We start from the raw sequence: 13,605 nt of genomic DNA on the forward strand, positions 1-13,605 counted from the left end.
TTTATTGTTGTTTGTTTTGATATTGAAAATTGAATCCAGAGGCACTTTGCCACTGAGATATATCCCAGTCCTTTGTTTACTTTCAGACATGGTTTCACTAAGTTACTGGAAGTCTTGGCAATTTGCTGAGGTTGGCAGTGAACTTTCGATCCTCCTGCCTCAGCCTCCCGAGTTGCTGAGATAACAGACATGAGTCACTGTGCTCAGTAACCTTTCCCTGTTTGGTTTCTGGCTTTGTTACTTGCTCACCTCTGAATCAAAAGATTACATTATTTGTCCATGTCATGTAACTAATAAGTAATACAACCAGATATAAAATGAGTCAAAGCAATGATTCGGTGGAATAGTACATGTAAATCTTCATCGTACTTAAAGAACTGCACAATAAATTATTGTGGTTATCTCATTATGTAACTATATAACCAAAGATTTGTCATATATTACAATTTCTATTTTTTCCCCAAAGGAGTGGAGACTTGCATTTAGTAGAACCAAAATGAAAATTTGGGTCTTTGAACTCCAAATCTTACACTCTTCATTATATGACCCAGACTTTGGTTCTTCAGATGCAGTATAGGCTCAAATTAGCTCCTGACCTGATATTTCAGAATAATCAAAAACTAATTGGCTGCACAGTTGGGGTATTGTCTATGAAGAATGAAGGAATTATGTAGTGTCCCACTCTGCACATGACTTTTCAGCAACACCACAGTCAGCACAGAGGCCTCATTTGCATGCTGCACATTGGGGTGAGGAAGCATCTGTTACCCTTGTTGAGTAAAATATCTTTTACATCTGTTTCCCTGTTGTTTTTGTTTTGTTGGTAAGCAAATGAGCAAACACTTGGTCCAACTCTAGTTTTTTTGAAACTCCTAGAGAAGATTTTGTCAGTAGCCTTGACACGTTCAAGATAGAAGAAAGTGACTGCACATAGGCATAAACTCCTAGCCACTCACAAATAGACCACCCTTGCTGATTTCTTGCTCTTGCTTAACTTTAGGAGACCCCCATCAATTTGAACAGAAGTTTAATTACCGCCGTCCCATGTATCCCATCCTAAGATACATGTGGGGAACAGATACGTATCGGGAGAGCATTAAGGTAAGAGAATTTTTGGTGAAACCAGTTACGTCAGATGAATCCCAATGATGTGATTCATTATTACTGACACAGTTTTCTCTTGGGCTGGAACTTATAGGATTTGGCTGACTATGCCTCTAAGAATTTAGAAGCTATGAACCCTCCACTTTTCCTCCGCTTTCTTAACCTGCTAATGAATGATGCCATCTTCCTTTTGGATGAAGCTATACAGGTAAAAAACAAACATTTAACTGCTACTATATCACCAAATCATTGTCAGTACATATTTTTGATCTTTTTAATCATTGTAGAACAATCCTGTGCCATGAGTATCCAGTCTTGAACACAAAAATTTTTGAGTTTACCATTATGGAGCTTTCTAGGTTATTGTTCCATCACAGAAAAGATCAAGGGTCATTGAAGCCTCATAGGATGGGTACTTTGGCAGAGTTAAAAACATAGTTTGATGAAACCAAACCAAGGTACACTGGCAAAAGTCATCAGGCCAGCATCACCCAAAAAAATAATCAAAAGATCTTGTTTTTGGTCAGTAAGTTTCAACTATTTTTCCATCCAAAGATATCAGTAACAGTGGTTCACTAGACAATGATTTTTAGTCCTCTGTTCTAAAAGATCCAGATTTTTTTATCACTACTTAAAACGTATCTGGTTTGTGTTTGTGTTTTGGGGGTTTGTTTGTTTGTTTGTTTTGCCTCCTAAATCCTTGGCTATATTATGAAACATGTGTTTCTTGAAATGTAAGATACAGCTGAGTGTCTCTTAGCTCCTGCAGTGCATCTTTTCCTCAACCATCCATATGAAACTGTTCATTACTCCACTAAAAACCTGGGTACCCAGACAGAAAAACTTCCCTTCCCTATAAACTACAATAGTGACCTAAAGGAAGATGAGATAGGTAAATCCTGAGGGTAGCCTATTGGACAGTCATGAGCTCCTCTTATTGGTTTGGTTTATGAGAAAAGTTCCTGCTCTTTTCATAAACTTACACTCTTAAAATAGATTTTCTGAGAAAATGAAACAGGTTCTGTTATAAACAGACCCTGATAAGGAAGAGCAGTAGAGCCAAAGAATGAAGCTGATGGCATTTTTCAATGAGACTATATAACTTGACTTGTTTGCTATAACAGTAAGGATGATGAGAGGTAGAGTTTTAAATAATTATGGTTCTCCTTCCAGACATCTTGCATATTTGATAGAGCTTTCATTTTTGATAAATGGGTTTTGATTTGTGGGGTTTTTGGGGGTTTTGTGTTTTTCATTTTTTATCTTTCAGGAAGGATTCATTGTTTCTTCCTTGTAGCCTAGTGTTTGGGCCTGGGTTTCTTGTATTATGCCATTTTTCTTCCTTTTAGTTTTTGGGTACTGGGGATTAAATCCAGAGATGTTTTGCCACTGAGCCACATCCCCATCCCTTTTATATTTTTTGAGACAGGGTCTCAGTAAATTAAGTTGCTTAAGGTCTTGTTTAGTTGCTGAGGCTGGCCTTGAATTTGCAATCCTCCTACCTCAAGCTGCCGAATCACTGGGATTACATACACTGGGATTACCACACCCAGCTATCAAAAGTTCTTTTATGCTTCAGGCTTTGCTGACAAATAAAGACTCATATCTCTTATATGATCTCTGGTTTTCCCAGCTAAGAGTGGATTTTAAACAAGACCTCTTAAATGTCATGTTCCTTCAATTGCACTTTTCTTCTCTAATATATCCCACCTCTGGTTTCTTTAGTATTTGAGCAAGATAAAGATCCAGCAGATTGAGAAGGACCGAGGTGAATGGGATAGTCTGACCCCAGAAGCCCGCCGAGAGAAAGAGGCTGGCCTGCAGATGTTTGGGCAGTTGGCACGTTTTCATAACATAATGTCCAATGAAACAATTGGTACACTTGCCTTCCTAACATCAGGTAAGGACACACAAAAAATGGAGTCATCAAGATCTGCTTCACTTGGGGGATCAGCCCACTTGAAACTAAGAATGTGCACTCTGGGATAGTATCCTCTATATTTGAGAGGGAAACAGATCACTAGGAAAGCTTCAAAAAGAAGATCAATGCCAGCTGGGCAAAGTAGCACACGCCTCTAATCCCATCTATTCAGGAGTCTCAGGCACAAGAATCACAAGTTTAAGGCCAACTCAGTTGAGCAAGATCCTGCCTCACAATAAACAATGAAAAGGGCTGGGGATGTAGCTCAGCAATAGAGGGCTTGCCTAGCATGTATAAAGCCCCTGGTCCATCCCCAGCACTGCAAAATAAATAATATCTCATGGTGCAAACACAAACTGAAAAACTATGAAGTCTTTGAAAATGGTGTAAATCAATGTTATTCTATAAAACTTTCTGTGATGGTGGAAATGATCTATAATTCTGGGCTGCCCAGGGCTACACATAGCAGCCACACATGACTGTTGAACACTTGAAATTTGGCTAATATGACTGAGGAGTTGAACTTTTAATCTCATTTTATTTTTTTAGAGAATTTTTTAATATTTATTTTTTAGTTTTTGGCGGACACAACATCTTTGTTTGTATGTGGTGCTGAGGATCGAACCCTGGCTGCACGCATGCCAGGCGAGCACACTACCGCTTGAGCCACATCCCCAGCCCTTAATTTCATTTTAATTGATTTAAATTGTAAAAGTGGCAATGGTTGTTCAGTGGTAGAGCACTTTCCTAGCACGCATGATGCATTAGGTATGATCCTCAGCACCACATTAAAAATAAACAAAAGTGATTGTGTCCACCTATAACTAAAAATAGATAAATCAATTGTAAAAGTACATGTGGCCAGTTGGTACCCTATTGCATAGTACAGGAACCTCTCTTTACTAAAATGGTAAGATATCTCTGTAATAGTTATTGAAAAAGGTTACAGAGGGCTGGGGCTATAGCTCAGTGGCAGAGCACTTGCCTAGCATGTGTGAGGCACTGGGTTTGATCCTATATATACAATATACATTATAATCATTTTTCTCTTAAAGATGTATGTTATGTGTATAAATATGGACAAATAAACTAGGATATCTAGCAAAATGATAACAGTATCTCTATGTGGTAGTTTTTGTTTTCTTTTTTGTTTTTGATTTTGGCTTACCTACTACTTTGTGTAGTGAAAACATATCACTTATGTAATTTAAAAAATAGTAGCCCTCACAGGTCTCCAAAGAGTAAACAAGACATAAGTAAAAGATTATTAAATGGATTGAGTTTTCAGAAACTCTTGACTTTTTTTCCAGAGATCAAATCACTTTTCGTGCATCCTTTTCTGGCTGAGCGCATCATCTCTATGCTGAACTACTTCCTGCAGCACCTGGTTGGGCCCAAGATGGGTGCCTTAAAAGTCAAGGACTTCAGCGAATTTGACTTCAAACCCCAGCAGCTTGTATCAGATATCTGCACTATCTACTTAAATCTTGGGTACCTGAGATTGCAATTGGGCAAGCAGAAGGGATGCTGATGTTTTGATAGTAGAAGGACTGGTTGCTATTGCATGGAAGTGGAAAAGGAATGGTTACTTCTAGTTGGTTGATGAAGGAATCTTTATATTATTAACTGAGATTTTATGATTCATGGGATATTGTTGAGGATTTTCAACATTCTGCCTTGATCTGTACTAAGATAAACTTTGCTAATTGTACGGTTGTTTGGGAAATAGTATTCCTTTATGACCATGGAATATCTGATAGATATCCTATCTAGAAAATTAGAAGTCTTTCTACATTAAAAGTATATTATACGGAGGCTGGGGTTGTTGCTCAGTAATAGAGCTCTTGCCTAGTAAGTGTGAGGCTCTGAGTTCGATCCTCAGCACCACATAAAAATAAATAAATAAATAAAGATATTGTGTCCATCTACAACTAAAAAAATATTTTTTTAAAAAAGTACATTATAGGGGTGGGGATGTGGCTCTGTGGTAGAGTGCTTGCCTTGAAAGCATGAGGCCCTGGATTCAATCCCCAGGACCACAAAAAAAAAAAAGTGCATTATAAGATAAGTGATGAGAATGATTGTTCCATTTGTTCCATGCCCATCTGTTATCTTCCCATCAACCTACCCTCTAATGTTCAGTTTCTTTCTAATGCCAACTTTCCAGGGATGAGGAGAATTTCTGTGCCACTGTGCCCAAGGATGGACGTTCCTATTCCCCAACTCTCTTTGCACAGACAGTTCGAGTCCTGAAGAAAATAAATAAGCCTGGGAATATGATTGTGGCTTTTAGTAATCTGGCAGAGAAAATCAAGGTGAGGAGAGAATTTGTTTCCTCATATGCTCAATAAAAATCACATTGTCACTGGCATGGGGCTAAACACCTATAAAACCAGCTACATAAGAAGCTGAGGCATAAAGATCACAAGTTCCAGGCCAGCCTTGGAATTTAGTGAGACCCTGCCTCAAAATAAAATAAAAAGGACTGAAGATGTGGCTTCATGGTAGAGCACTTGCCTAGATCATTTGAGGCCCTGAGTTTAATCTCTAGTACCATACATACACTCAAAAAAGATCACTTTGACAGGGACTGGGGTTGTACCTCAGTAACAGAGCACTTACCTAGCATGTGTGAGCCCTAGGTTCAGTTCTCAGCACTGTAACAAAATGTTGATTGCAAAAATCACATTGCCAACTCAACTATGCTTAATTTTGCCCTATTTCAGGGAGAAAAAAGTTTGCCTTGAGAAACTAGAAATAGGTGATTCTTCTTTGTCAGTCAGTAACCAGAGCTTCCATCTTCTTATTTTGCCCAGTATGTATTCAGTAGGCTGAGGCAGGAGGATCACACATTCAAAGCCAGCCTCAGCAACTTAGTGAGGCCCTGTCCCAAAAAAAATAATAATAAAATGGGTTAGGGATATGGCTTAGTGGTTAAGCCATCCTGGGTTTAATCCCCAATACCAAAAATATATACATTTGTTGTATATATTTTTTATATAACTATATATATATATATATATATATATATATATATAGTGTGTGTGTGTGTGTGTAATATATAACAATATATAGTATATATATATTATACTTTTTTTTTTTTTTTTTTTTTTTTTTTTTTGGTACTGGGATTAAACTCGGGGGCACTTGACCACTGAGACAAATCCCAACCCTGTTTTGTATTTCATTTAGAGACAGGGTCTCACTGAGTTGCTTAGCGCTTCAACGTTGCTAAGGCTGGCTTTGAACTAGAGATCCTCCTGCCTCAGCATCCCAAATTGCTGGAATGATAGGCATACACCACCATGCCTGGCTGTAACATATATTTATATATTTTTATATGTGTGTGCGTATGTGTGTGTGTGTATATATATATATACACACACATTTATAACGTGTGTATATAACATATATACATATACATATACATGACATATATCCAAAAAATTACTCTTTTTTCACCTAAGAACAAGAACAGAAATTAAAGAAACAACTTCTAAAAGAAAAGAATATACATTTTTGGAAGCTTTTTATGAAAACTTCCCAGAGTTACTAGTAGACTTGAAAATTTAGAATGTTAATGCAGAAGAACATTTTAGGATGAAATTCAAGATGCATAGTTTTCAGTAACTGATTTTTTGTCTTTCTCTGTTCTCTACATATGTAGTTGGTAGGTAACTTACACTGAAATAGGCATACATTTTAAAGATTAAACTACTGCATTGTATTCACTTAGTCCCTTTGGTTGGAATATGACAGCTCCTTCAGAAATGGTTAAGAAGGAAAAATGGTGCAGAAGTCTAATAGAAAAACCTTTCTTATTGAGTTGGGTATGGTGGAGCATGCTTATAATCTGAGTAACTTCAAAGACTGAGGCAGAAAGATGTCAAGTCTAGGCATCTTAGCAAGACCCTGTCTCAAACAGGGCTGAGAATGTAGCTTAGTGGTAGATCACCTTTGGATTCAATCCCCAGTACTAAAAAGAAAGGGAGGGAGGGAAAAAGAAAAGAAAATCAATATTCTTACTGATGTAAGTTTCTTTTTTATGGAGTTAGATTTCATTCTTGGCCTAGAGCTTAGCCAGATGAATCTCTAAGGATTTAGGTATAGGGATCAAATGTTTAAGCTACTTTTAAATTCCTGTTTCTGTTTATATCAAAATCCATAAATTGTTTTTCACACACAGGCTGCGTGACTAACTCAAAAAGTAACCCTCCTTCCCATCCCCTTTTGATTATGGCACTTATAATAGAACTGTTGCCAGAAAGATGTTGTATATGGTGTAGTTCTTTTCCTGCTAATACTTATACCTGTTTCTAGTCATGACTGCCAGCAGGTGACCCAACTTGCAAGTTCGGAGTTGGGGTGCAATATTAAATTTGCTTCTGAAATATCTATTTTGGCTGGTTTAAAAAATAACAATAAAGGGGCTGGGGATGTGGCTCAAGCGGTAGCGCCTTCGCCTGGCATGCGTGCGGCCCGGGTTCGATCCTCAGCACCACATACAGACAAAGATGTTGTGTCCACCAATAACTAAAAAATAAATATTAAAATTCTCTGTGTCTCTCTCTCTCTCTCTCTTAAAAAAAAAAAAAAAAACAATAAAGGTAAGAGCTCAGGCATGATGGTACATACCTTAAAACTAAGAATTTAAAACTAAGAACTGGGCATGGTGGCACACATCTTAATCCCAGTAACTCGGGAGACCACGGCAGGAGGATTACAAGTTTTGAGGCCAGCATGGGCAATTTAGCCAGACCCTATCTCAAAATTAAAAATAAAAAGGGCTAGGGATATGACTCAGTAGTAAAGCACCCTTAGGCTCAATCTTCAGTGCCAAAAATAATAATAATTAAAAATAATAAAGCTAAGGTTTGTCATTGCTGTCAAGATTTATTAATGACCAAGATTAAGTTATAGCCTTTTAGGGGCTGGGGATGTGGCTCAAGTGGTAGCACGCTCGCCTGGCATGCGTACGGCCCGGGTTCGATCCTCAGCACCACATACAAAGAAAGTTATAGCCTTTTAGCATTATGAATTCAGCTGTACTGTGAACACACTTTAACTAACAGGTATTGTGTTCTCAGTCTCTTGCAGACCTCCAACAACAAGAAGAGGAGACCTATGCAGATGCCTGTGATGAGTTCCTGGATCCTATCATGAGCACACTGATGTCTGACCCTGTGGTGCTGCCATCTTCCAGAGTCACTGTGGATAGGTCCACCATTGCCAGACATTTGCTCAGGTAGGTCATTCCCAAAAGCAGCCCCAGAAGCAGAGCTTATTTAAATTATAAAAAGTAAAAAAGACAGGGCCAGGGTTGTGGTTCAGTGGTAGAGCACTTGCCTAGAATGCATGAGGCACTGGGTTAGATCTCCAGTACCACATAAAAATAAACAAATAAAATAAAGGTATTGTGTTCAGCTACAACTTAAAAAAAATTTTTTTTAAATATAAAAGACAAAGGTTTTATTTTTTGCTTTAATTCAGATTTTATACTATATGAGTTAACTCTGTTTCTCTCTTTGAACCCCACCCATGGGGTAGCTATGAATTTTCCCCAGTTCACTTGCTATTTGGATAGTTGCCTCCTAATATCTATAGAAAAGACAGGAATAAAGATAAATGGTAGCTTATTTGCTACCAAACACCTCCTTTTTTTTTTTTTTTTCTTTTTCTTTTTGAGACAGGGTCTCACCATTTCACCCAAACTGGCCTCAAGCAGGAGTTCTGCCCTGCCTTAGCCTCCTTAGTAGCTGGAACTACATGTATACTCCATTGTCATGTCAACCCCTTAACTTTTTTAAGTATAGCATTAAATAGAAATGAATATTGAAAGACTATTCATGTTTTACAGTTACGTAAGTTGACCGAGATTTAAGGCAGTTTTTAAATATCAAAAAAATAACTGGGTACTGTGGCACACAACTCTAATTCCAGCTACTTAAGAAGTTGAGTGCTTGGGTTGTGGCTCAGTGGGTAAAGCACTCGCCTAGCACCTGTGAGGCCCTGGGTTCGATCCTCAGCACCACACAAAAATAAATAAATAAAGATATTGTGTCTGACTAAAAAATAAATATTTAAAAAAAAAAAAGAAGTTGAGACAAAAGATCACAAGTTTCAAGGCCAGCCTCAGCAACTTAGCAAGACCCTGTCTCAAAAATAAGATTTAAGAAAAAAGGACTGGGGATATATCTCAGAGACAGAATATTACTAAGTTCAATCCCAAATACCACTAAAAGAAAAAAATAATAATAAAATGAATTTTATGCTTCATGGTATTAAGCTTTCCCTGTATGCATGATGCTATAGAAGGTGGTATGTCTTTTCTAAAGTGTCAGTGAAAGTTTTATTGTGTAGTTATCTCAGAATATAAACAGAAGATATATTAGCCCTTAATGTATGTCATGAATCTTTTGTTTTTTTATTTTTTGCATCTGTCACTAAAACTACAAATAGTTAGCCGAGCATGGTAGTATGCATCTGTAGACCCAGCTGTTAGGGAAGTTAAGGCAAGAGGATCATTTGAGGCCAACCTAGGCAACAGTGAGACCCCATCTCCAAAAAGGAAAAAAAAAAAAAAAAACTACAAATAGTGTTTTACATTGACATGAATGTATAGGGTCTCTGTCTTAGAGAAGCTAAAGTCTGGTGACAGATGCAAAAAAATAGCATTTTTTAAGCCACTGGAATCAAAAGTCATCTGAACAAGCAGTGTTGAGATAGTTTGTTAAAAAGAAAAGAGACAACTCCTGAATCATTCTTTTTCTCATCTCACTCTTTCTAATCCCCAGGTCAATATTTGACTCATAGTTGCAATGAATGGTTAGCTTCAGTCAAAGTCCAAGTAAGATGCTTTATTTTTGGCTTAGGATGCTAGAACTCATAAAAATAACCCCCTTTCTCTCTCTGTCCCAGTGACCAAACAGATCCTTTTAACCGCAGTCCCCTCACCATGGATCAGATCCGGCCAAACACTGAACTAAAAGAAAAAATCCAACGGTGGCTTGCAGAGAGGAAACAACAGCAAAAGGAGCAACTTGAATAAATACTGTGAACTAAGCAAACCAAAAACCAACCCCAGAGTGTAGATAAACAATTGGTTTCTTTTTTTTTTTTTTTTAGTTCTGTTCCTTTCCTTTTTTTTTTCTTTCCTCCTTTTCTTTTTTCTTTTTTCTTTTTTTTTCATCTTCTTTATTAAATTTTAGAACTGCTTTTGCTCAAATTATGATAATTAAGATTTCTGAGAATTTGTCAGTGCTCCCCTGGCTTGCAGGAAATTATACTTCTTATAATCACCCAGTGATTATAAATCACTAATTTTCAGCCTTTTTTCTCTATTCCTATTTTTCCTACCTTATTAGTTCAACTGCTAAAACTTCCCTCCACTTTACTATTTTTCTCCCCAAGTACTGCCCAGACATTTTTAGTGAGCAGTACTTTGTAAGTCTGCAGTGTCACGTATTTCAATGACAGTTGATATAACCAGAAAATCCTGCATTATCCTGCAAATTTACTAGTCCTCATGATCTGGACTTAAGCCCTTATACTTGTTATAGCTCTATGATGTTACAAAACAACATTTCACATAAAAGCAGATACCTTGATGTTCGTGTTGACTTTTGAATAAGATGATAGATTTTTTTTAAAAGGAATCTTATGCAACTTCTGTTGATAGCTCTTAATTTTGTGTTATCTTGTAACTCAAGATATTATCACAAACACACACTCTCTCATGGGGTTGTCACCACCAAAACTTCAGCCCTGCAGCCTTTTTATGAGGATTAATGATTGGGCAAACTTGCATTTTAGACACTTAAGTCAAAAAATTATGGGGTGAAGGGATTAATAAACTATTAGACCTTTTTTCTCTTATAAAAATCTATTGTTACAAAGACTAGACCTGATTAGAAGTTAGGCAACAAATATTGTAAACATGAAAAACATCATATAAGACACTAATATCAACAGTATATCTCACACATACATACATACCATGTACTTTTTTATATTGGTATAATATAAATTGAGTGCCACTTTCTGTTGTCTCTTCCATAGTAAGATATATGCAGTGTGTGGCCATGTTTACTCAGATACTCATTCTAGACAGGTGAAATTCTGAGACTATAAAATGTATATATTTAATGTTTGTTTGGGCTTGTGGCCTGGCCTCTAAGAGCTGCTTCTAACATAGCCTTGGGTCATCAATTAATAAAGTAGGAATTTGAGCAAAACCTTGTCCACAAGCCATTTAGTATCCACTTAGCCCCAAGTAGTTAGTAAGTGGAAGTACCCCACTTTTACAAGTTGGGCCTGAGTTCCCTACTTAATTGTGTAGCTTAACATGCCAAGTGAGGGACATTCCCCTATGGATTGTCTTTACATTAGTATTCATCTAAGCCCAGAGATATCATAAGGGACAAGAAAAGTGATACAATTTAGAAATAGGGATCATTGCTTTTTTTAGAGGACATCGTTAACTACGGCCTCTTTCAAATATGATAGTAGTTTTACAATATTCTAGCACAAGTTGCTATAAGGAGTCCTTGATGTGTTTTTGATAATCAGCTGGAAAACTCAAATCAGATTGGGCCTACCACCCATGATAGAAAATAGACGTCTATTGCTGCACTTATAAATGAAAAGGGAATCTGGGACACCTGCAAAATGCCAGAATGTAAGATTAATTCATTGTGTTCCCCAGGCCTTTTAAGGTGTGGGTTGATAGGACTTATAAAGTCAGTTTCATTTCATATTTATTTTCCTTATTTTTTTTCTCTGAGAGTGACCTGTGTATAAAATAAACTTCTACGTATATGTACTTGCATTATCTTCCGAATCCAATCTAATAGGATGTTTTCATTTTAAGAAGGAGGAAAAAACAGTTTTGTAGAATAAAGAGGAAAATGGGCACAAAACCTCAGAAGGCAGCTGTTTGCAGAAGCTTTCTAGCTAACAACCTCTATGCTGCCTCCAGTATCTGTTTTGTACTTTGCCTTCAGATTGTACGCCTTTTCTGGCAAGCTTTTTTTTTTTTTTTTTTTTGTAATATATAAAACTCTTTTCCTGAGCCTCTTTATGAATAGCTGTGGCACCATTAATGCTGCTGAATATCTTTAAACTTATCACAAAAGCAAGTGTGTAGCTTAAGGACACTATTGGTAAGGAACCAAGTGTCCTCTGTGCCTTCTTTCTTTCTGTGAAGTAACTTAGGATGTCAAAAAAATTGAGACATTAAATAAGTTATCATCTTGGTACAATATGGTGCATATATGCATTTGGATATGTAAGGAGGTGCTTTGTCCGGAACTCAGCAGCAGCTCTAAATCTTTAAGAGTAGATATGTGACATACATAGTTTTATGTGTTGGCTTTGCTGGAGTATGATAGGAAAATGAAGACTCTAATCAGCTCTGGTATTGCTCATAACTTACCAAGAGGCTAATACTTTGGAAAATTATTTAAATAGGTTTTATCAAGCAGTTTTTTTTTTTTTTAGTATAGTTTTTAATATGTGAAAGCTGAAGGAAATTAGAGGTATTTTAATGGTGCAGGTGAAGGCACCTGTTGCTGTTTGGGATCACACCCTACAAAAGCTTCATGACTTTATTTGATGCTGGTTTCTAAGCAGCCACTGTACGGGGTATAAGTCTACTGGGTGCCTTTACAAGCCAGAGGCTGATGCTGCACTGTTGTCATGCAAGGAAATAATGTACATGCTCTAACAGCAAAACAGGAAAGGAACCTAGAAACAAAATGAAGAGCAAAACATCAAAATGGTTGACTAAAGTAAAACTTGATCAACATAACTATTTTGAAACATTCCAGGAAGGTTACTTCTTGTCCTACTTGCCTGGGGGGTGTTTGTTCAAACTTGTATTTAATAAATGAACACCTGACTTACAACCTTTGTTGTCATTTTATTATAGTATTAAAAGCTAGTGGCAGTTTCAGAAATACCTCAAAAATCTAGAGGACTCTAACTTACGCTGTTTTTTGGTAGGTATTATCAAATAATTTGTGACCTAGCTGACCTAACCCAATTCATTAGGCCTCTGGGGGGACCCTGGAGTTACCTCAGAAGATGAGTCTCAAAACGTTTTTTTCCCAATTAGCCCCTGTTTGGCTCCATTTTCTTTAGCTGGCCTAAACCTCAGGTCTTTCATTTTAATCATTTTCCACCATGTTCTCCTTTATTGACCCCTTTTTGTTCTATAACCCATCCATACAAGACCTCAGCCTAGATTAATCCGGCTGTTCCCCTCAGCCCAGTATCCAAGAAAGAGACCACTGTTGGATCAAAACCAACCCAATTTTTTTAGAGTGGTGTAACCACAAACTTATGGTCTTGAACATTTCCTGACAAACCTTCTGTGTGTCCTTAACTTAAACCTCTTTCCTCAAATTCTCTCACCCTACCCATTACCAGATGACATTGCTCTCTATTTCCCTGAGAACATAAGACTTCAGAGTCTCCACTTTCACGCTCTTCTCCCATCACCCCAATCGGTAGAAAAGGTCCCACTGTTCCCAGGCTAATTCCTCCACCACCTTTCCTGCCTCAGGGCTCTTGTGAATTCC

General features: G+C 37.3%; 1 protein-coding gene across 2 annotated transcripts in view; it reads left to right on the forward strand.

Moving 5' to 3' along the window:
- Ube4a (ubiquitination factor E4A) overlaps window positions 1–12,930 on the forward strand; it is a 34,182-nt gene extending 21,252 nt beyond the window's left edge. For both annotated transcript variants that reach the window (XM_027930524.2, XM_071616739.1), the window contains 7 exons: window positions 1,001–1,101; window positions 1,199–1,312; window positions 2,830–3,004; window positions 4,336–4,516; window positions 5,193–5,340; window positions 8,113–8,270; window positions 9,944–12,930. In XM_027930524.2, the coding sequence (XP_027786325.1) occupies window positions 1,001–1,101; window positions 1,199–1,312; window positions 2,830–3,004; window positions 4,336–4,516; window positions 5,193–5,340; window positions 8,113–8,270; window positions 9,944–10,073 (1,007 nt within the window). In that variant the 3' untranslated portion in view covers window positions 10,074–12,930. The remainder of the gene's footprint in view (window positions 1–1,000; window positions 1,102–1,198; window positions 1,313–2,829; window positions 3,005–4,335; window positions 4,517–5,192; window positions 5,341–8,112; window positions 8,271–9,943) is intronic.
- The last annotated feature ends 675 nt before the right edge of the window (window positions 12,931–13,605 follow it).

The sequence above is a fragment of the Marmota flaviventris genome, chromosome 9, assembly GCF_047511675.1.
Source record: "Marmota flaviventris isolate mMarFla1 chromosome 9, mMarFla1.hap1, whole genome shotgun sequence".
Classification (NCBI taxonomy): Eukaryota; Metazoa; Chordata; class Mammalia; order Rodentia; family Sciuridae; genus Marmota; species Marmota flaviventris.